The 25,639-nt window shown below is 37.9% G+C and overlaps 1 protein-coding gene across 1 annotated transcript in view; it reads left to right on the forward strand.

The window, feature by feature from the left end:
- The window catches only part of LOC124555382 (probable chitinase 2), a 324,834-nt gene that overhangs the window by 174,237 nt on the left and 124,958 nt on the right, over positions 1–25,639 (forward strand). The window contains exons 3-4 of the mRNA XM_047129277.1: positions 465–624; positions 22,164–22,260. Coding sequence (XP_046985233.1) covers positions 465–624; positions 22,164–22,260 — 257 coding nt within the window. The remainder of the gene's footprint in view (positions 1–464; positions 625–22,163; positions 22,261–25,639) is intronic.

The raw sequence follows: 25,639 nt of genomic DNA on the forward strand, positions 1-25,639 counted from the left end.
TTTACGTAAGACTAGTGAATAACTTTGAGAAAAACAGCATTTGCTATTTACTCTGTTTCTGCTTCTCTGTTTGTCTTGACAATAATGCTTGTTTCATCTGACAAAAACTGATTCTGCCTCATAATTAAAATAAAATGGTAGTTCATTAATGTAAGAGCAGCAACAGTCATGTTTCCTGCAAAGTGCCTGTTGTGATTTCTCTTGATGTTGATAATGTCATGTCCCTCTTTGCATTACTCAAACATCCTAGTTTCGATTTCTGCATCCTATTTCTTACATAGGAACTAAACGAAGTATCTGCTGAATTGATTATTATGATTGTTACAAAAATATAAAAAAAAAATCCTTCTACTCTTTTCACTGTCATTCCGTATCTTTCATGCTTTGAGAATGGTAATCCTTCCTCACTTTATTAGTAAAAAAAAGTCTGACATAGTTATTAATATTGTAATACATTTGTGTAGGTAATTACAAGAAGATAACTGGTTTAAAAAACCAGTACCCTCACCTGAAAGTCTCCATTGCTATTGGTGGCTGGAATGAAGGCTCTGCAAATTATTCCCACATGGCATCTACTCCAACAACTAGACAACAATTTATAAGAAGTGTTGTAAATTTCTTAAGGTAAGATTATTAGATTGCTTAAATAGACTGAATAAACATAGATGAGTAAATTAAGGTAGTTGTTATGTTCTCATCTCTAGCTGAATATGGTCAGGAAATTTATCTTCAGATTTACTGTTACACAACAAAAGCAATCGGACATAAAAACAACCATTTACTAAGAAGATTGCAGTAAATATAAATTAGCGTATAGGAAATTTGATTACTGCATGTTTTTTTGGGGGGGGGTGGGGGGTGGGGGGCGGGGGGGAGCGGGCAGAGTGATCCCACCTGGGGTTTCATCCTGGTGGTAAGGAAATTTTTATCACAAGAAAATACAGTTGTGTGAATGCAGTTCCTTGTTACCAGACAGTGTGCCACTGATTTGGGTTAAATTTTTGTTTTCTGCTCTGTGGTTCATAGAGGTAACAGATGATAATGATCCATTCATCAGATGGGGATATAAAGGTCACCAGTGCCCTTGATGTTATTGGGAGAAGTAAGCTATGTACCAGCAATGGACTTCTCTCCCTCTTTCATTTGCTAATAACAAACCAAGTGAGGTGCCGCAGTGGTTAGCACACTGCACTTGCATTCAGGATAACAAAAATTCAAACCCGCATCCAGAAATCCTGATTTAAGAGGTCCACGCTTTCCCTAAACTTCTTCAGGCAAATGCCGGGACGGTTCCTTCGAAAGGGCACAGTCGACTCCCTTCCCCGTCCTTATCTAATTCAACGGGACCGATGGCCTCGCTGTTTGGTAACAATGTAAACACAAAAATGTACTGCACAAGCACTCTTCATTGAAATGTCACTGATATGTAGTTGACATCTCATTAACAAGTATTAGAATCTCGGTGAGAGAACAATGTAGAATGTTCCACGTTGTCCCCATCAATAATCACGACTCATTAAGCCATTCATCTCTCTTCAGTGAAGGCATATATGGCAGGAAAACTAATAAGGTGTAAATTTTAAAAACCCTAAGCATTTTGGAGTGAAGTACCATTTCTCATAGAAGATGAACTAAGAAAGAAGGTGAAGATGTATTAAGAAAGTAGGTGAAGATGAAATAAGTAAGGAAATAGATGAGGATGAAGTATGAAAGTAGAGGGAGATGAAGTAGGAAAGTAGAGGGACATATCCTCATACTGAGAAGTGGTCAAAGACACTTTTAAAAGAATAACTTTGTTAACAAAATGAAACTCAATTATAATATCCTTACACGAATATCTACACAACGTAAATATCTCTCCTGTGACATTGCCTCTGAAGTGCCTACACGATAAACCCCAGTCGTTGTAGTTGGCAGTTTGAAGACCCGGGACATTACTGTGTTGGTACTCCTGGTGTGAAACAGGATGAATTAGACGAAGTGTCCCGGTGTGGAATGCTGATACAAAACTACTGGTGCTGCTAACTGGTAGCACTGCACTGAACTGCTGATGTGGCCAAACAGAACTTCTAGTGTTGCCAACTTGAGGTGTAGGGTGCACAGCCTGGTGGTGGCCTAAATAGTCAGACGTGGATGGATATCCGTGTGGTGCTGTGAGGGCACGTCACTCGAAATAGCAAAATAGTACCCTCCCAACAGCACTCTCTGCTGCACCAGGCACATAGCCTGTCGGCAAGGTTGGCGCCTCTAAACACTGTGGAGATGACATTTAACTCCGTGTCGAACAGCCTGTGCCGTACGAGAAAAATATCTCTGTTTTACAGAAAGCCATTTACGCACATCCTCCAGTTGGGATGGCTGCTGCACAGCCTGTCTGGTGTATGGAGGAAACAACTACTGAGAGGATACGTTATCTCTCTCCCCTTAGAAAGAGATGGTACTGCCATCTCAAAGACATATGGTTCTCATGGGGCAAGCCCTTGCCACCAGCTATAACAGTCCAAGGAACTGGAATGAGCAACAATACAGTCAGCAAAGAAAAAATGTGCCCAGGAACTGACCAAGAAAATACAATAACAGAACCTTGCATTCTACGCACACTGAACGCAACAAACACACTACGCATATATAAGAAGTACACAACCACTAATTAAGAATGCAAGCGAGAACTAACAAGATTCCTGAGCGTGGGGTGTAGAACCGGTGACTTTTGATACACAAGAATAGCACAGAAACTTTGCAAAATGTCAATGCTGCATACATGAAAATACAGAAATGACTCACTAATTAACACAAGAAACTATCCGAACAAGACAAGAATGCGTTCTCCACATAGGAGAAGAGCGACGGGCCTCTACCGCAGCCAAGGACTGGACGCTGACAGGTCTTGTGGCAAAACTTGCGAGAAGGCACAACACGGCTTGCTGTCGGTGTGCGGTGGTTGGGCTAGCAACAACAACTGGAGTGACTGGGATGACACCAGCAAATGAGAAACTTGCACCGTACTATACTGAAAACAACTTAGACCAGCCATGTGAACGGGAAATCACACTAGTACACACTTTAACAAACTGCCTGAACTGTGCAGAGAAAACACAAACTACTAACAAACTAGCTGCATAAATTTAAAACAACACCCAGGTGGGAGAACTGTGACTGCAAAGAACACTACCCTCTGACTGCTGGAACAGAACAAGCAGGAAAACATTGCCCCAGCAAAAGTAACTAACACGTGAAAACAAAACCTGCAGCAGCAGACAACAACTCTGAAACCATACAGAAATAACACTGAAACATGAAACATGTGAGGACAATGTCAGCAAGCATTTTTACATTAATGCGATTTAAGTATGGCAGACAAGAGGAGGAAAGCCCATAACAACAACATACTTTAACACATGTAACACTGCACAAAACCTTCTTCCTCATTGTCCATTGTCCATTCACAGTCCCAAGATGGTGGCGAGTGTCAAAGTAAATCGTGCTTCTCCGCGGAAAAAAGTAAATTTCGGTGGTAAAAAGAAAACGCGTGTAAATTTTAAGGACGAAATTTCAAGGCTTAATGAACGTTTTTCCAGTTTACAATTTATAATCGGTGCTTTAAAAACGGACATGAAGAAACTTCAATCCCGAATTGTGAGGCGCTGATGAACAAAGAAGATTCGTCATCAGGAAACAAGTGGGAAACGGAATAAAACTGTTCCCAGGAAGTGCAATCTCAAAATAACACTAACACTTACGTGTGTAAAAACAGTGAAATCTTAGTGCTTAAAAACAGTCAATCACAAGTGCATAAAAACCTTATTGTGCACACTGCTGAAGATTCATTCGAAACATCAGTCGGAGCCGAAAAGTTTGGATTTGAATCGCAAAAAGTAAACAGACCGTAGCTAACTTTAACTTCCGTGTGTAAAAACAGTGAAACTCTAGTGCTTAAAAAAAGACAGTCATAAGTGCATAAAAACTTTATTGTGCACACTGCTGAAGATTCTTTGAATACGTCAGTCGGAGCCGAAAAGTTTGGAAATGAATCGCATAAAGTAAACAGACCGTTGCTAATTGATTCCCCGAGTGCGAAAATTGGAAAACGCGAGAAGATCTGTGTATTAGGGGATAGTCACGCCGAGCGGTTCTAGGCGCTACAGTATGGAACCGCGCGACCGCTACGGTCGCAGGTTCGAATCCTGCCTCGGGCATGGATGTGTGTGATGTCCTTAGGTTAGTTAAGTTTAAGTAGTTCTACGTTCTAGGGGACTGATGACCTCAGAAGTTAAGTCCCGTAGTGCTCAGAGCCATTTGAACCATAGTCACGCCCGGGGAATTTCCGCAGTGTTACCGAAAAAATACAACTTCATGGTATCTGGATTCGTGAAGCCTGGGGTCTCATTACGAGAACTAACAACCCTAACACAGTCTAATGAAGTAACTAGCTTCACTAAGGATAATTTTGTTGTTTTGCTCGGAGGAGCTAATGAAGTTTATAGAAATGAATCATACAAGGCTATCACAGAACTGAGAAATTGTCTAAATAATTTAACTCACACAAATGTTCTCTTTGTCAATGTCCCACAGCGTCATGACTTAATCGAGTTGGTCATGCGTAAACCGCGAATTTAGTGTCGCTAACAAGAGTTTCGCGGAAATATGTACTCATTTCCTGAATGTTGATGTTATAGACACAAACATTTTAGAGCGCAGGTTCTATACAGCTCACAGCCTTCATTTAAACGCATCAGGAAAAGAGGTTCTTGCTGATAAAATATTTACTAGTATCTCGCCTGACAATAAAGAAACCAAGACAAGTAGCAACCTAAGGCAAATTAAAAACCGTTTTTGGCGAGCAGCAAACAATAAAGCCCCCCAATCAGTTCGAAATTACGAAGTGGTTTAAACCCAGTAGGCTAGAAACGAACAATCAAATCGTAAAACAGCCTCAAATTACGAAATGGTTCAAGTCGAAAAGGACAGTGGTGAATGAAGCACAAATTTTGCGAGCTCCAAAATAACTTCACCACTTGATCGTCACCAAGAAGTAGAAGCCATACTCAACAAACACGCCAGGACTTTTTTAGGCATAACGTCACCTGCAGAATAAAAAGAAGCCACCACCACCAACGACAACATCAGTTACAGCAACAGCCCCACCTCCAGCAGAAACAGTGACAGTAAAAAACAGCAAAAACAGTGAGTGTACGAGAAAGCATGTCACCAACAGCAGCGGACACGGAACTTCGCAGTGTTGATTGCCTGAGGAGGGGTACAGCTGCTTCACTTAGTGATGATTGTTTATGGCAAAGATTGTGACAAATCAGCCCGAAAAATTGCAGATAAGCGTCAGAAATCAGGTATTAACAAAATAACAAATACTTGCAAAACTTTCAAGATAATGAGTCGAAACATTCAGTGCCTCAATAATAAAGTGTTAGAATTAGAAGTCGTCATAAACAACTTTGTAGATATCTCTTGTAGCTATTAGTCTGTCAGAACACTGGTGCACGGTCAGTGAATTAAGTCTTATAAATATAAGCAATTTTGAATTAGCATCTCGTTACTGCCGCAGTGTTGTAAAAATGGTGGAGTATGCATATATACTAGGGCTGGGCTGCAGCATAAAGTTAGACCTGAAACATACCATCTAAATATCGAGAAACATTTTGAATCATGTGCCATAGAGCTAAAATCTGAGGAGAAGCATAAAAATCTAATTGTCATATCAATATACAGGTCACCACTAGGTGACAAAAACATATATTTTTTTAAAAAATTTGTAAGCAGTGCTAAACATTTTGTATAACAATTAAGTGAACTTATTACTATGTAGGTATTTTAACATCAACCAGTTAATTGAAAATGAAGAAAAAAGACAGCTTTTGAGTATCCTACACAGCTTTCACACGAAACTGCTCTTCACAGACCCCACTAGAATAACAGAGTCATCTTCGTTCCTATTAGATAATATCTTTAGAAATATCGAAAATGATGTTACTGAGGCACAAAACGTAAACTTAGGTCTTTCAGACCACAACACACTACTAACATGCATAGGTGCTTCTGTACCTGAGGTGGTTAAGGACAAGTGGGAATATAAAAGGCACTTCTACCCAGAAAAGGTTAATATTTTTATCCAGTTGTTAGCAAAAGAAACCTGGGGAGACGTGTTCTCAAAATCGTCAACTGATGAATCATTCAATGCATTTTATAATACTTTCATGCCCATATTTGAGATGTGTTTTCCAAAAAAACTGACAAGAATTAATGTCATGCCAAGAAACAGCAGCCAATGGATAACACCAGCTATCAGAGTATCCAGTCAAAAGATAAAACTTCTCTATCAACAAAGAAAACACAACCAAGATTTTCACTTTACAGAATATGTTAAGACGTATGGGAAAATTTATAAGAAAGTAATTAAAACAGCCAAGACAGTGCACAATGATAAAGTAATCATAGGGACAGCAAACAAGTCGAAAGCAAGATGGTGGTGAAAAAAGATTCACGAAAATCGAGTTCCACGAAAAACGTAAAAAAGAATGAGCCTTTATGTATTCAGTGCAAAAAAAGTATCTTGGTTCGACCTGGGAAATGTTACTGCTGCGAAGTTAAAGCAAAAAACGCAAACGAAATCATTAGAAGATCAAAATCTTGTGAAAAAACCGTGGCAAATGCAAATTCAGTGACATCGATATGCAAACATTGCGATGATTTTCGTCTCATTTTAACTGCAAAAAACAGTGAAATCAGTGAACTTAAAAGGACTGTAGCCTTATTGCAGAAACTGCTGCAACATCTTGGCTGTAAAGCTCAACAAACAGAGCATCGTCTGAACCTGGAAGAAATATCGGCTACCAGTGATGTAATCAAAGGAAAACGACTGTGGAAACCAGCACAAAACTTGGAAATAATAAAGTAAGTGCATCAAATAGTTATAATGACAAACGTGATTCCACAATGTCATTCAGAAACACGAGTCCAGATAATAATTACAAACAACAACAGCCGTGCACTGTTCATTTTTCGCGCGTGTCGCATCCTAAACAAAGAAATGTGAATAAAAATCTGTCGACTGTCCTCAAGTGTGCAAAAAAGAACAAAAAGTGATAATTTTTGCCGATAATCATGGACATCAGATAGCAGAAAAGGTAACAGATACACAAATTAGCGCAAGTGTCCAAGCCTTTGTCAAACCAGGAGCAGGCATTGTAGAAGTGACAAAAACAGTGGTAAAATCATGTGAAAACCTTCACCCAAAGGACTGTGTCGTAATTTGTGCTGGTGCAAATGATGTTGCCAGAGACAAAGGCAGTGAACTCATCACTTTTCTTGAAAGTGTGCTACCCAAATTAGGGAAAACAAATGTAGCTGTTGTAAATCAACCACACAGATACGACCTACCTCCTTGGTCATGCGTTAATAAATTAATAGAAAGAGTAAAAAAAGAGATAGATGCTGTATGCAAAAAGTTTCTGTATGTGAACTTAATAAACATAAGCACATTAGACAGGTCCATACACACTGGCCATGGCCTACATTCAAATCACAGTGGGAAATAATTTTTGGTTGAAGAAATCTGTCGTCTAGCAAATTTGTGTTACAATAGGCATAATATAGAAGCAGTCCAAAGTACTTTGGACAAATGGGTCATAAAGAAAGATGCGATCTCTTATAAAAAGGGCGAAAGACATTTTTTAGGGAAATAGGCTGTATCACAAAAAAATGTGATGCAGAATTAAACTGCAAATACACACTCAAGATTGTACACCAGAATGTACAGTCATTAACAAACAAAGTTGATGAAATAAATATACTCCTCAATAGTGAATGGAAAGATGTTTCAGTGTTATGTTTTGGTGAGCATTGGTTACAAAATGAGTATTTTCAGTACTTAAAAATATTGCATTTTAACCTTGCAAACTGCTTTTGTAGAATGGAATCAAAACATGGGGGAACTTGTATATATGTAAAAGAAAATGCAGATTATAAGAGTATAGCATCTGTTTGCAAACTTGGTTGTGAAAAAGACTTTGAAATCGCTGATGTTGAGTTAATGTCTGAAAAAACTATTATTTTATATGTGTATAGATCTCCTGTAAGCAAAATAAATGTTTTTTCTTTTTTTTTTTTTCAAAAAATTGGACGTTGCTTTAGGCAAACTTAAGACAACTGGGAAAACAGTGGTACTATGTGGTGATTTTAATATTGACTTTCTGAGCCATAGCCCTCACAGGGAAACGTTTTTAAATATTATAAGAGCCTACAATCTTTGTCTGACTGTTAGCTCATGTAACAAAAACTAGTGTCACTCGCCTTGATCAGGTATGTGTAAACATGGACAAGTGTACATCAGAAAACTTTGATACCGGCTATAGTGACCACCTTTGGCAACAACTGACCATACCTGTAAATCACATTTCGACCAATATAGAACGTGTTATCTGTAAAAGAATTTATAGTTGGAAAAATATTGAATACTTCCAATACCTAATCAGCGAACAATCTCGGAGAGAAGTATATAATACCTCTATTACCAACAAAAAGATGGAATTTTTTTTTAGCATTTTCAAGCATAACTTTGACATAGCTTTTCCACAAAGGAAAGTGATTTCCAAAAGTACAGATAGATTCAAAAACTGGCTTACATCAGGCATTAGATTATCTTGTAAAAGGAAGTGGGAACTTTTTCTGCTGTCGAAAACTCACAGCAGTCCAGAATTTATTAATTATTTAAAAAAATACAAGCTAGTTTTGAAACATGTCATAAAAGAGGCAAAAATTAAGGAAAATAACAAATATATTATGAAGTCATGCAATAAAACTAAGTCCATGTGGAAAGCTGTGCAGGATCCTATGGGGAAGAAGACAACTCACAAAAATATTGTGATATCACACGATTCCAAGAATGTCACTGACCCTAGGGCAGTTGAAAACAGTTTCAATTCTTATTATGCAACTGTTGCTGGAAAATTAGTGAAGGAAAAATTTGGAAATCCACCTAATACAACATGGAAAGAACTTTCATCTATTGAAATAAATAATATATCCATGTTCCTCAGTCCAGTAAGCCCAACAGAGCTCCTAAATACCATTAATTCACTGAAGAGTAAGTATTCAACTGGTATTGATGATATTCCAGATTATATTATAAAAATAACAGCTAGACAAATAATTTCGTCTTTATTGGACATAAGCAACTCATCCTTATCCATGGTGTCTTCCCTCAGCAACTGAAAATGGCAAAAGTAATACCCCTATATAAAAAAGGTGATCATCAGTGTATGGGTAACTACAGGCCTGTGTCTCTATTGTCAGAGTTTTCGAAAATTATTGAAAAAGTGTTCCTTTCAAGACTAATTATATTCTTCAACAAGAATAGTATTATTTCTGGATGTCAACATGGCTTCAGACCACAGCAATCAATTGAAACAGCCATTTTCCTTCTGATAAACCATATCTTAAATGCAGTTGACAACCACAGAAATATCTCAGGTTTAGTCTTGGTCCTAACAAAAGCTTTTGATGTGATTGATCATTCTATACTCCTGAGGAAGCTCGAATGATATGGTGTAAGAGGTGCACCAAATCAGTGGATTAAATCCTATTTGGAATATCGCTCTCAGGTAACTGAAATTAAGTACATGTAAGGAAATGAACGCGAGGTACAGCTTTCAGAACCATGTGGACTAAGTCATTGTGTTCCACAGGGCTTCATTTTAGGTCCCTGTCGTTTTTTCGTCTACATTAATGATTCCCATCACACATCAGGTATTCTGAACCAGTACTGTTTGCAGATGATACTAGTCTATTATTGAAGGGAATAAAGAAGAAAATCTTACTGCATCTGCAAAAGGTATTACAAAAGGAGTGTCTGAATGGATTACCAGAAACAGGCTAATAGTTAATCCTCAAAAAAAGGTACTCATGAATTTCCACACTGATCAAAATAAAAATCTGGTACAACCTGCAATATGTATAGATAACCAGAACAATAGTTCTGTCAATGAAACTAAATTTCTTGGGATTCATATCCGGGAAAATCTTAAATGGAGCACTCGTATCACATCCCTAAATTCAAAACTAGCAAAAATTAGCTATGTAGTAAGAATTCTCTGCAACAATACTAGTGGAGAAACAGTTAGGGCTTTATACTTTGCTCGTATACATTCAATACTGAAGTACAATGTCATTTTCTTGAGAAATGTACACCAGGCCATAACAGTTTTCAGGAAACAAAAGGCAATTATAAGAATAATGAAACAAGTGAGCAACAGAAAACCATACAAACCTTTCATTAAATATCTAAAGAATCTACCCCTTCCCTGCATTTATATACTGGAAGTAGTCATGCATATCAAGAAAAGCATACTGGGAAAAGAAAACCTTTTTCCTCAAAACAAAAGTGTCCATGATTACAGTACCAGGTCAGACAGTGACATACGTGTTAATCATTGTAACACCACATTATGCCAAAAAGGTGTATATCATGCAGGAACAAAACTGTACGTCTGCAGCTCGTGGTCGTGCGGTAGCGTTCTTGCTTCCCACGCCCGGGTTACCGGGTTCGATTCCCGGCGGGGTCAGGGATTTTCTCTGCCTCGTGATGACTGGGTGTTGTGTGCTGTCCTTAGGTTAGTTAGGTTTAAGTAGTTCTAAGTTCTAGGGGACTGATGACCATAGATGTTAAGTCCCATAGTGCTCAGAGCCATTTGAACCATTTTTTGAACCAAAACTGTACAACAGATTACCAAGACATAAAATCTCTTCCTGAACTACAAAGCTTTAAAAAGTCTGTGACAGCCTACCTTCTGAAAAACTGCTACTATTCAATCTCACAGTATCTTATGCAAGAAAAAATTTGTATCTTTGATTGTTATAACTATACAGTATTTCAAAATTTTGTAATTATTAACTGTATAGATCCAATTTGTCATAAAAATTCAAAGTATGTATGTTTGACGTTTGAAAAACCAATAACTAAAAAGGTTTACTGTCCAATATCCGGTGTACAATATATGTCCTGAAAAAGAGATTTATATGGACAAATAAATAAATAAATAGGAGTATAGTAAAAAAGGAAACAAACGAAAGTGTTAAAAAGCAAGATGATGTATTAAAAGATGTAACAAATTACATAAATGACTATTTCATAAACACTCCAGTCAATCTGAGTAAACATTTTGTTAGTAATAGTAGTACCACATTTCAAAGAGAGCAAAGTGGTCATTAAATATTGCTATGTCCCACAAATAAATTAGAAGTTCTTAAGATAATAATAACAATGAAGAATAAAATGTCCTCTGGAACTGACGAGGTACCAGGGACAGTCATAATTAAATGTGCTAGTGTCATAGCAGAACCACTCTCACATATCATTAACAGAAGGGGCATTCCTACAAAGATTAAAAATTTCGAAAATAAAACCATTGCATAAGAAGGGTAATATATATGAAGTAGGAAACTATAGACCAATAGCTTTGTTATCTGCATTTTCAAAAATAGTAGAGACTGTCATGAGAAATATAATTACAAATTGTCTGTAAACCAACATGGTTTTTGCAAAGGCATGAGTACAGAAATAGCAATTACTCAATTCATTGTAATAGGACTTGACAGAAATAACAGTACAGTAAGAATAAACTTGGACTTATCAAAGGAATTCGATACTGTTGATCATGATATCTTGCTAGACAAACTAGAAGCTATAGGTATATGAGGAGTTGCACTAAAATGGTTTCAGTCATACCTCCGCAATAGAAAACAGGCAGTAGAAATTACCTCAGCAAGCAATAAAAACCAAAGCATTGTGTACAGATCGGACATGCAGACTGTACCAATCAGAGTACCTCAGGGCAGCATTCGAGGACCTCTCTTATTTCTTATGTATATATTAATGATATCAAGATCCCAATTAGTGGTACACACATAACTTTGTTTGCTGATGACACAAATATTGTTGTAACAGACATAAATTGGGTATTTGCAACATCTGCAACCAGGGTTTTGGAATACATACAAAACTGGTTTGAACATAACAGGCTAACCTTAAATATTTCAAAAACTAATTATATACATTACAGGAAAACAAAGTCTCATCATGATGTGAACCTCAAAATTGAAAATAAACAAACTGAAAGGGTAGCTGCCACAAAATTCTTAGGTGTGCAAATTGATGAAAATTTAGACTGGAAAGCCCACATTCTCTACCTCATTAATAAGTTAAGCTCTGCTTGTTTTGCATGGCGCACAATTAGTACTGAGTGTAGTAAAGAGTGCAGCAGAGAACTGTCTGCGTTGCTTACATCCATTCTTCTATCACCTATGGCCTAACCCTCTGGGGTTCATGAAAACCATCTTCACCTTACAAAAACGTGCTGTTAGAATAATTTCAAACAGTGAAAGGCTAACACCTTCCAAACAGTTATGACAACACCTAAATATTCTACCCTTACCATGCCTCTATATAAAAAAGTGTTATTAATATAAAAATGTACATTGATGATTACAAAACCAACTCAGGTCTTCACTCGTACAATCCAAGACTGTGCAATGACATCCACATAAAAGGAGTAAACAAGGCTTTAACACAAAAACAAACCACCATTCTGGGTACTATTTTGTACAACAAACTTCAAATTCAGCCAAAAGAAATAAAAACATTATTTACATTCAAGGAAGCAATATTTAAATTCTTAATGACTAACTGCTGTTATAGTGTAAATGAATATCTGCAGTAACCTTGTAGCAAGTAACTACATTCATTTACTATATGTTAATGGTAGAATAAATCTAATGCTTGCCACAGCCTCAGTGTTAATTTTTCTTAACAAAAGTGTTAAATTAATTATTTACTTTTAATGTATTTCATGTAAAAGATCCTTCTCATACTTTTATAATATGACAGTAATCAAAGTTGTATTGCATAAAAATATTGTGGTGGGTACAATGAACCGTTGTATTATGTAGGAAACTGTACACTATTATCTTATTTTTGTTATACTATGTTCTTTGACGAAATCCATGCAATGTACATTGTCATTGGATGAATAAACTACTGCTACTACTACTACTACTACTACTACTACTATGCTCACACTGAGGAGAAATTGAAGACACTTTTAAGAGAATAACTTTACTAACAAAATTAAATTCAGTTATAATATACAACAGAAATACCTCTCCTGTAATGTTGTCTATTATGTGCCGACACAATGAACCCCAGATTCATTGTAGGTGACAGTATGAAGACCTGGGACATTACTGGGGTGGTACTGCCAGCATGTGATGGCTGACATACTGTTGGTGAAGACCTGAATCAACTGGGCTGGGTTTGCCAGTGTGGAGTGCTGAGACAAAACTGCTGGTACTACCAACTGGTAGTACTGGACTGAACTGCTGGGACCAGTAGTAGCCTAAATAGTTGGGCACTGATGGATATCTCCATGGCATTGCAAGGACACATGATCTGGCATAGCAAAACAGTGCCCTGCTGACAACATTCTGTGCTGTAACCTCCTGGTGCTCCAGACACTATGGAGGTGACGTGTAACTCCATGATAAACAGCCCAGGCCATACAAGGAAAATATCTCGGTTTTGATGAGAAATGTTTATTCACATCCTATTGGCAGGGTGGTTGCTTGTATGGCCTGCACGATGTGCAAAGGAAACAACTATTAGGTGGGTACACAATAGAGGGAGATGAAGTAGAAAAGTAGGAAAACAGAAGATGAAGTGGGAAAAACAGGTAGAGAGAGGAAAAACTAATCAGAACAAGAGATCAAGGAGGGACAGCTGATAAAACATTAAAAGCATGACAAAAAATCAAATATAACAAACAAGATTTAAAAACCTTTCAATTAATGTAAAAAACCTTTCAATTAAAGTAATATGAGAATTCGCAGGAGGGGACAAATGATAGGGAACAGGTGGAAGGGACAGAGAGATGCAACAACCAAGATTTGGCGTGTAGCAAACTTAAAATATTCCTTATTTCTGTGCCACCATACATACCGCTAGATAAATTTATATTGACTGCTGTTGGTAACTGGAGTATTTTTCACTGTTCTGTACAGTCACCTACACTGTATGGATCATCTGTAAAAAAGTAGCATGTGCACAAGCATACAAGTGAGTTATATTAAACAGCCTGTAAACTGTTAACATTTGAATGTTTTATACAGAACTGTAACAAAATGGCCTGTTATTTAATGAGGGGGGGGGGGGTGGAACTAAATATTGTTAAAGAAGAACCTTTCACGTATAGATCACCAAAGTGGAAGCATCATGCCAACTGATTAGAGGTGCCTGCTAAAAACAATCCATGTTGTTTAATGTCAGGCTCAGACATAATTGTGCATTCATTTGACCAGAGTCACAGTAAACAGTGGAGTACCTCACAATGAATAAGAAAGATCTGGATGAGCAGCTGGAAACCAAGGAAAGATCTTAAATAAGTTTGTTGCCTCAGTAAGAGAGAATGGTGAGTTTAGAAGACGACATAGCAAAAATTGTATTCACATGTGACAAGGTGACAGAAACAATGAGCCAAAGGAGGATTGCTTTCTAAGGACATATAACATGAAGGAGAACAAATTGAATGACCGAGAAAAATTTAACCTCGACGAAAGAACCGAGGGTGCTATGAGGTTTACCAGGATCTTTAAGAAGCAGGGTCACAAATTAATACATCGAGGAACATGAAATATTGGACAATAAACTTGGAACACATCAACATTTCCATAAAATGCCAAAGTTGAAAAGTGGCAAGACATGGACTGAAGAAAAGAGGGGACTCACCAGGTGAGAGAGCACTGAGTGCATGTGAAAACTCAATGAAAGAAATGGTTGAAATAATGGTCAAAACAGAGAAAGAAGATGAAGAAATGTCCTGCTGCAAATCAGTTTGTGGTAAGTAATTTAATGCAAAACTACCAATTTCAAGCATGCAGCCTTGTTTCTTATAGAAACTAATAAGTGACAACTTAAAGTAAAATACTTGAAGCTAGCAACAGAGATCAAAATGTTATGTTGTTGTTGATGTTGATGTTGATGTGGCCTTCATTCTGTAGGCTTGTTTGATGTACAGTAGCTCTCCACAGCAGTCCACCCAGTGCAAAATTTCTTCATTTCTGTAATATTACTGAACTTAACATTTATTTGACTCTCCTTACTATAGTCTAGCCATGTATCCCACTACAACTTTTAGTGAAGTAGTCTCATAAATTTCTTTCCTCCCCAATTTGATTCATTACCTCTTCATTAGTCATCCAAATTATCCTTCTAATCTTCATGTTCTTTTCTAAACTGTTTGCATCACCTATGTTTCACTTCTATAGAATGCTATGTTCCACCTTCAGAAAAGACCTTCCAACATGTAAATTTATATCTGATGTGAATAAATTTATCTTTTTCAGGAATGATTTTCTTTGCTAGTACCAGTCTGTATTTTATATCCTCTTTACTTTGACCATATTCAGTTATTTTTCTGGAAAAATAGTAAAACTCATCTACAGCTTTTAAGTGCCTCATTTTTAATCTAACTCTCTCAGCATCACCTGATTTAATTCCACAACATTCAATTACTCTTGCTTTAGTTTTAATTATGCTCATCTTATAACCTCTTTTAAAGACACTATCCATTCTGTTTAACTGCTCTTCTAAGTCCTTTGCCATCTCTGACAGAATTAAAATGTCATTCACAAACCTCAGTGTTTTAATTTCTTCTCTCTGAACTTGAATTTCCTTCCCTACTTTATCTGTGGTTTCCTATCTCTAATTGGCACCAGGTCATCTGTGATTTTCTGTTTCCTCCCTCTTGCCCTCGTAGACTTTTCATCAAACTTGGAGAAGAGTATGGAACCTCCATTTGCTCATCAACAAAATTTAAAAAAATCTGCTGCACAGCCACCAGTGGCACATAGTTTATCAGTATTGAGAAATTGCTGCAAGGTATAAAACATCAAGGAAAACATAAGTCTTCAAAATTTGTCTGTAAGCAGTCTCGCAGTCTCCAACCTTCTGTGAATAAGCTACTAGCATCGTGTCTACCATATTTACCCAAATGTACAAATGTAAGGTGACCTCAAATGCGAGCTCCACCCCAGAAATGCAACTTGAAGGGAAAAAATTACTTGTATTTGAAACAAAACTTAAAAATCAAAACAAATATGGCCCATCATATGACGGATAAAGTATAAAGTGAACCCAACTATCAGGGATTTACTGGGAGTAGTACTTATCTGTAGTAATTCACATGGAATTAAATTTACTGTTGGACAATTAATATTACTGTGACATTGCAAACACTGACAGCAGTGAGAATTCACATCTGTTGAAATATTCCCAACTTAACTAGGGCAGCTGGGACCACTAAGACTTTTACAGACTGTACCACAACTCATGTTCCAGGAGAATGTCAGTCTTCCCGTATCACACGAATATCATCTGCAGTATTTTTTTTCTTTCAGTGAAATATAGTGTTTTCATCCAAGAAAGTTATGTTTTGACTTGACATAATGTCACACTTCATTTAAAGGAAATAAATTTTGCAGAGAGCAGTCTATTTATTCAAGACACTGATTTGTATTGTATATGGTAGAAGTTAGACTGAGACTTTGTTAGATTACTTTTTTTTAACATTCTAAACAACATAATTTGTTTATACAGTATCCTTTCCAGCACAAGTGGTCCATAAAAAGCATGAACTGTAAGTTATGTCATCTTTCTCCCAGAGTGTCTCCTACTTCTGTCAAACAACTTTGGGCACAGCCACCTCAAATATACGGCTGCAGGTGGACTTTGAGTGGCAAACCTCACTGCACCATCTTGTTAAAGCTCATTTATCTTCAAATGTTGAACCCATTTATACTCATGACTATGAAATTAAATTACAGCAGTGAAACAACTATTATTGTTACATTGTGAATATTGACAGCATTGAGAAGTGGTCAGATGTACATTGACATGTGCTGACAGTTTCCAAATGGAGGCAGAGTTGTCCTAATGTAAAACTGTAGTTACCATGCTTGCCAATGTCCATTTTGATGATGTGTATGTAAAGAGATATTTTTGCTATGAATATTTCAAAAAGTGTTGTTTATCCCAGCTTCTAGCAGCATTGTTCAGAACTTCCTGAGGCTTTGCCCATGAATCTAAGCTGCAGGCCTGTTTTTTGACCACTAAAATTGGAGAAAAATGTCAGCTTGCATTTGTTAAATATGGGTTCTTGGTATGCTTATTTTTCAACACGATAATTACTCTGCCTGGAAAAAATAATTTCCAGCAATCCAGAACTGTTTTCAAAATTTTCTTCCCCCTTTACACCTGGCTCACAATATTCTGACAAGCAGGTTTTGTTGTAGAGACTTTATGCTTGAACCATTTTGTTTTCCCGTCCCTACCTCGATACACACCTGGGTTTGCAGAAGTTGCAGATAACTGGTACTGTAGATGCAGTTACAGAATTGGAGTTAGACTGCTCTGTTGCTGCATCAGTCTCTTAGACTTTGTGTCAGTATCTGAAGACAAGTCTTCTACGGATAGTGGTTCCCGTAGCCACATCAATAGCTGCTTGTCTGATATAATTTCTTTCCTGTAAAATTTTAGATTTTTCACATCTGACAGAGCATGTCACATACTCGATATACACAATTGCTTTATTTAATGTGTCAAATTCAAAAATGAATGCTTACTTTGCTTGTAACAGATGTAATATACACAGAACACGTCCAGCAGAAAAAATTTACCCATTTGCATGTTACTAACATAAGAAAAACAGACTAAAAAAGAAGCAAGGCAGTGTTTCACGGAAGCTCGAGAAATTATATGTAAATTAAAGGGGATCACTGCTGTCAGCTGCAGTGGGACATCCAGCAGAATCAGTGGCGACGAGTGAAAATGTGTGCCAGCCCGTGATTCGATCCTGGGATCTCCTGTTTACTAGGCAGGTGTGTTAGCCACTGCGCCATCCGGGACACGGCATTATTGCAACTGCACATACAATATCGGTATGCCTCGTGGCGGATCGACATACCCATTGAGGGCCACCTATCTACAGTCCGTGTCCATTGTACTCCCATTCGTTACTCTGAGGTGCCCACAGGAGGCCAGCCGTATTTGTGTATCCACATCGAAGAGGGTGGATCCATTGCCCAGCTAGGCATATCAGATATATGGATGCATGGTGTCTGTTCTTTTGGAGATGTTCAAAAGAACAGACACCATGGATTCATATAAATGCCCAAGAAATTGTTACACAATAACTCCTGTGTTGGAAAAAATCTGACATTGTGCACTGCTTCAAACAAACCCACTACTAGCAATATTTAATTGGAGTTTGATTGACATATGCATATGTTTCACATATATGTGTCACAGAAAGCAGTGCAGGATACACCCTTTGATATCTTAAAAGCATGTTGAAATAGTTCAGTAAAGTCATGTATGGTAGATTTTTCCCCCCAAATGTGAGCGATTGTGGATTCATTCTTGCTGTGTATGTAAATTTCAATGTATTAAATCATTTTGTCAGACATTTCAATAGATAATGACTTTAAAAAAATAATTATTTAGGCATCTACAATTATTTTGATTAGATTAATTATTCACACCCACAAAAGAGGGGATCCTCCTGGGTGTGGAACATGTCAGATAAACACATCACAAAAATATAATTACAAAAACTTGAGTTTCATTAATTTTAATGATCCTCAGTCAATAAACAGTAAAATTATGTACATGAATTAAAATTAAACTTCTAATATTTACAGGTTTAATACTTACATCTGCTTTCATTAAATCCATCATTCACACAGTAGCTAGTTACTTGGCTATTACAACCAAGTATTGTCAAAAAGTAAAGTAAATTATTCATTTCAATGATGCTCAGTTAAGAACAGTCAAATTATGTACAAGATTTAAAATTAAACTTCCACTATTTACAGACTTAAGACTTACATCTGCTTTCCATACATTCATCATTCACACAGTAGGAAGTTGCTTGTCTGTCACAACCAAGTATTGTCAAATATTAAAGTATAATAAATATTCATTAAAATGGTCTACTGCACTTGTTGAGAAATTTATGGATGGAATAGAAGGAGTTGGCCACCAAAAATTCTTATAAATTATGTTTAAATTGTGTCTTGTCTGAAACTAAACTCTTAATGGTTGCTGGTAACTTATTGAAAATATGCATTGCTGAATACTGGACTCCTTTCTGGGCAAGAGTAAGTGATTTTAAATCTTTATGTATATTGTTCTATTCCTAGTATTGATACTGTGTACTAAGAAGTTAGTTGGAAAAAGAGGTGTATTATTTACAACAAACTTCAATAAGGAATAAATATACTGAGAAGCTGAATTTGAATAAATTTCGACATGATGTTCTTGGATTTACACTGCACATTAATCTTATTTTACGCTTCTGTACTCTAAAACTTTTTCTCGGTTTGTGAAGCTACCCCAAAATATGATAATATACGACATAATGGAGTGAAAATAAGCAAAATATGCCAGTTTTTTTGTATTTATATCTCCTATGTCTGACATCATTCGCATTGCAAACACAGACTTGTTTAGGTGCTTTAGCAGTTCATTAATGTGTTGCTCCCAACTGAATTTGTTATCAAGTTGTAATCCCAAGAATTTTGCTCTCTCAACTTCTCCTGTTTCCATGTCATCATATTTTATACGCACACTAGAAGGAAATCTCTTGGAAGTTCTGAACTGCATATAGTGGGTCTTCTCAAAGTTTAATGACAGTGAATTGGATATGAAGCTATGAAGCACTTATTAATGTCAGTAAAAATTTGATTAGCTTACCTTTCTAAATTTATATTTGATTTAATATTTATTGCAATGTTTGTATCATCTGCAAACAGTGGCGGATCCAGGACCTCAGTCAGGGGCGGGGGGCAAATTTTTTGGTACCTGTCTTCCAAAAAATTAATTCCACATAAAACCATTAATACTCTAAATGCGCGCGCCCACACACACACACACACACACACACACACACACACACACACACACACATATATATATATATATATATATATATATATATATATATATAACCCGGAAGGTGTACACGATCAAAGGCAGAGCCACATGTGAAAGCACCCACGTGATTTACCAACTGACCTGCCTACACTCTGATGCATTCTATGTGGGAATGACCAGCAACAAACTGTCCATTCACATGAATGGACACAGGCAGACAGTGTTTGTTGGTAATGAGGATCACCCTGTGGCTAAACATGCCCTGGTGCACGGCCAGCACATCTTGGCACAGTGTTACACCGTCCGGGTTATCTGGATACTTCCCACCAACACCAACCTATCCGAACTCCGAAGATGGGAACTTGCTCTTCAATATATCCTCTCTTCCCGTTACCCACCAGGACTCAATCTCCGCTAATTTCAAGTTGCCGCCACTCATACCTCACCTGTCATTCAACATCATCGTTGCCTCTGCACTTCCGCCTCGACTGACATCTCTGCCCAAACTCTTTGTCTTTAAATATGTCTCCTTGTGTCTGTATATGTGTGGATGGTTATGTGTGTGTGTAGAGTGTATACCCGTCCTTTTTTCCCCCTAAGGTAAATCTTTCCGCTCCCGGGATTGGAATGACTCCTTACCCTCTCTCTCAAAACCCACTTCCTTTCGTCCTTCCCTCTCCTTCCCTCTTTCCTGATGAAGCAACCATTTGTTGCGAAAGCTAGAATTTTGTGTGTATGTTTGTGTGTCTATCGACCTGCCAGTGCTTTCGTTCGGTAAGTCACATCATCTTTGTTTTTTTTTATATATATATATATATATATATATATATATAAACAAAGATGCTGTGACATATCATATGTCTGCCTGTGTGTGTATATGTGCAGATGGACATGTGTGTGTATGTGTGTGTCTGCTAGTGTATACCTGTACTTTTTTCCCCCTAAGGTAAGTCTTTCCGCTCCCGAGATTGGAATGACTCCTTACCCTCTCCCTTAAAACCCACATCCTTTCGTCTTTCTCTCTCCTTCCCTCTTTCCTGGTGAAGCAACCATGAGTTGCGAAAGCTTGAATTTTGTGTGTGTGTTTGTGTTTGTTAGTGTCTCTATCAACATACCAATGCTTTCGTTTGGCAAGTTACATCATCTTTGTTTATATATATATTCTGTTTTTAATTTAATTATGTATCGCTATGTGTTAAGTGTGTTTAATGAAATAACTTACTGCATTACCTAAAAAATATTCTTCAAATACGACACGTGCACTTGAAAAACTCTGTGTTTGTCTGCTAATGTAAAATAATCTATAAAAATGCTAATGTTCATTTGGTTCCATTCTTAAATCTGCACTGCACCACAGGGAAAATGCTAAAAAGGGACACAGATTGCTCATGCCTCAGCGAATATTTATTATTTTATTCGTAAGTATAGTTGTTTCTTCTGTAGTTCATTCACTAAATGGAAGAGGCTTCAAGGTCTCTTTTTGAATTGTTACATCAAACTGCGTGCCATTTTTTGCATCTTCGACCTCAAGTAAAACATACTAGATGCCGATGTAATCAGCCCCTAAAGCAGTCAGGAAAAAAAGATCGGCCACATACCGGGGGGGAGGCAATTGCCCCCATTGCCCCCCCCCTCCCCCCCTTGGATCCGCCCCTGTCGGCAAATAAGACAACCTTGGCATCTAGTAATGTAACAGATGACAGGTCATTAATATACACAAGCAAAAGTAGTGGACACAGTATGGAACCTTGGGGAACACCACATGTAATGAAAAACGGAACAGAGTTTTGGATTAAATAGTTACTCTTCTGTTCACAGTAGAGTTAGAAATAATGATGATGAAGATAATGCAGTGAGTAGGGCTGATCATCCAAGATCAAACCAGTTTCCTTAAAGTCTCAGATTGCAACATTGCTAAATTCTGCTGTTTTGTTTTATAATCAGTTGTTCAATTACAGTGTTTGAAAACCTATTGTCCACTGATATACGTTCATAAGTTATGTCCTTACTTGACAGCTTTGTGTTGATATATTTTTCACAAGCTGTAGTGTCACTTTGGATGTACTGATGACTTATTTATTCAATGAATATACACCAGCATATATCTATTATAGAAATCCAAATGAATTTATTCATTATCAAAGTATTGGTTGATGTTTGTCATTGGCAGGAAATACAACTTTGATGGGTTGGACCTGGACTGGGAGTATCCAACACAAAGAGGTGGTGTCCCATCTGACAGAGAAAATTTTGTTGCTTTAGTGCGGGTAAGTCTTTTGCATGTCAGATATCTCTAAGAGAATTAATAATTTAAAAAAAGCCAAAGTATCTCAGCTAATAGTATGGTGAAAAAACAGTAGTGATGATTGTTGGATACTGCTGGACTGAGACATTGCCAAAGGTACTGAGCTTGAATGTGTATATTTTACAATTGTCCACAGTATTTGGTTGTCATGATATTGCAAAAAAATCATATGTTACTGGGCTATTATTTTGGAGTGATATCTAATCAGATCATATATGATATCTTTCGCAATAGTGAAATTTTTGTATAAGACACTTTTTCTTTTATTGAAAACTATATCATCTCAGGCAGTTCATTTCATTTAGAACATGTTTTTGACAATGACAAATAGATATGAATTGATTCTGTGATCCTTGATTGGCAGAAAAACTTAATACACACATGCTTATAAATTAAGGATAATTGCAGAATGTGGTGCCACACAATGTGGCAATACACAAAACTGGAACTAATAGAATAGGCACATAGGGAACACACATGACACACATCTGCAAGTCCACAGTATTGGTGATAAGTTGAGAAAACCATCCCAAAACACATGCGCTACAAAACGCCACTGTTTCCTGCACGTATACCCCGACATCAAAATGGGATATGATCACCATGCACACGTATACAGGTCGCACAACAGGTTGGCATACTCTGGATCAAGTGGTTGAGTAGCTGCTGGGGTATAGCCTCCCATTCTTGCACCAGTGCCTGTCGGAGCTCCTGACGTGTCGTAGGGGTTTGAAGATGTGCAGCAATACGTCAACCAAGAGCATACCAGACGTGCTCAATCGGGTTTTCATCTGGAGAATAGGCAGGCTATTCCATTCATCTGATGCCTTCTGTTTCAGGGTACTCCTCCACAATGGCAGTTTGGTGAGGCCATGCATTATCATCCATCAGGTGAAAGGTGGGACCCACTATACCCCTGAAAAGGCGGACATACTGGTGTAAAATGACGTCCCGATACACATGACCTGTTACAGTTCCTCTGTCAAAGACATGCAGGGGCGTACATGCACCAATCATAATCCCACCCCACACCATCAAACCATGACCTCCATACAGGTCCCTTTCAAGGACATTAAGGGGTTGGTATCTGGTTCCTGGTCCATGCCAGATGAAAACCTGGCGAGAATCACTGTTCAGACTATACCTGGACTCGTCCGTCCAATGACCACGTACTGTGTTGTTGACACCAGGCTTTACGGGCTCTCCTGTGACCAGGGGTCAGTGGAATGCACCTTGCAGGTCCCCAGGCGAATAAATCATGTATGTTTAGTCGGCTGTAGATTGTGTGTGTGGAGACAACTGTTCCAGTGGCTGCAGTAAGGTCCCGAGCAAGGCTACCTGCAGTACTCCGTGGCCGTCTGCGGGCACTGATGGTGAGATATTGGTCTTCTTGTTGTGTTGTACACTGTGGATGTCTCGTACTGTAGTGCCTGTACACGTTTACTGTCTGCTGGAATCGTTGCCATAATCTTGAGATCACACTTTGTGACACACAGAGGGCCCATGATACGACCTGCTGTGTTTGACCAGCCTCCAGTCACCCTAGTATTCTACCCCTCATAAGGTCATCAATATGTGTTATTTGAGCCATTTTCAACACACAGTCACCATTAGCACGTCTGAAAATGTCTGCACACATTTACTCGCTGCACCGTACTCTGGCATGCACCGACACACCTCTGTGTGTGTGGACTGCTGCCAGCGCCACAGTGCGATGACCGCAGGTCAGATGCATTGCAAGGTCATACCCCGAGGTGATTTAAACCCACAAACCTCCCACGAGAGTGTTGTTTCACCATGTATCAGAATTATCCGTAATTTATGAGTATGAGTGTAGTTATAAATGAAAACCCCAAAATTATGGGAATTCTAGGATATTAATTTTTTTGTTACATGGCTTTTGGCTTGTCTTATTACAGCCTTGCAATATGAAAACTAGTTAATGAAATAAATTAATACTTAGAGTATCCACAATCCTCTGCATTTCATTTATAATTAACAAATAAATAGTTTAGATGAGAGTGAATGTTGTTGCAGACATTGTACAATAGCTGTTTTGATTCATAACTTGACTGATGTATTTAAAGCAAAAGTATTTTAGAGCTACATTTCTGGGTATATTAATACGGTACATAAAGTCGTCGGTAAAACACAAATAATGGAAGGAGGAAATGTATCCAACAAGCATATAAACAAGAATGAATTTGATGCTAAGCTTTTAGATGACAATATAAAGAAAAGAGTGATTACTACTCATTGTATAGATGACACACTGAGTTGCAGACAGGCACAACAAAAAGACACTTACACATTAGCTTTCAGCCAAAGCCTTCCGCAGTAAAGGAAACACACACACACACATTCATTCCCACAAGTAAGCACACATGACTGCCATATCTGGCAGCTTATACTGGAATGCCATGTCTGTCTTCAGATCAGAGCCAGTAAGGGCCCAGGCAACACAAGATGACACTTGGGGTGCCAAGCTGATACAGACACCGTATGAACCACAACTTATGATTTATGTACAGTGTGTACTCCAATTAGCAGCAAAAACTGACACAGTGAAAATCTACGAGCTAGCCAATTACACTCTTCTGGTGCTGCAGCCCAGTTGGGCCCGCAATATTTATTCAAAGTATGCAAAATCCAGGGCAGAATAATGACAATATTATGGAAAAGATGGTTCTATTCACCTTACAGATGAGATGTTGGGTCACAGACAGGCACAACAAAAAGACTGTTAAACATGTGAGCTTTCAGCCAAAATGCCTTCATCTGGAGTACACAACATACTCACATTCACACAAGTACAACTCACGCACACATGACCACTGTATCTGGCCACTGAGGCCAGACTGTGAGCAAATGTGCATCAAGGGGAGAAGCAATCTGGGTGGTGGGGGTAAGGAAGAGGCTGAGGTGGGGAGGGAGAGGGATAGCGGGGTAGATTTGGGGGACGGTAAAGTGCTGCTTATGGTTGGATGTGAGGGGGGAAGGGGGAGGAGGAGTAGAAAAGGAGGAAAGTAGAGGAGTGGAAAAAAGACTGTACATGTTAGGGAATCAAATGTTTTGTAGTGATGGAGTGGGAATGGGGGAAGTGTAATCTTACCCTCCCTCAGATCATTTGTTGATTTTCACTCACTTCATAACTGACTCTTTTATTAAGCTTTGAGAGGAGTAACATTAACAATAAACATTTTTTTACTTATCCTCTTTTCTCATAGTTGACTCGAGTTCTTGACATCTAAGAGTTGATTCCTGAGGCCAAATTTTTTTGGCTTTATACAGTTTCATGTTTCCAATTGGCGTAATAACTACTGAAGAACTGCCTGCTTTTA

This window comes from Schistocerca americana, chromosome X (assembly GCF_021461395.2).
Source record: "Schistocerca americana isolate TAMUIC-IGC-003095 chromosome X, iqSchAmer2.1, whole genome shotgun sequence".
Lineage (NCBI taxonomy): Eukaryota > Metazoa > Arthropoda > Insecta > Orthoptera > Acrididae > Schistocerca > Schistocerca americana.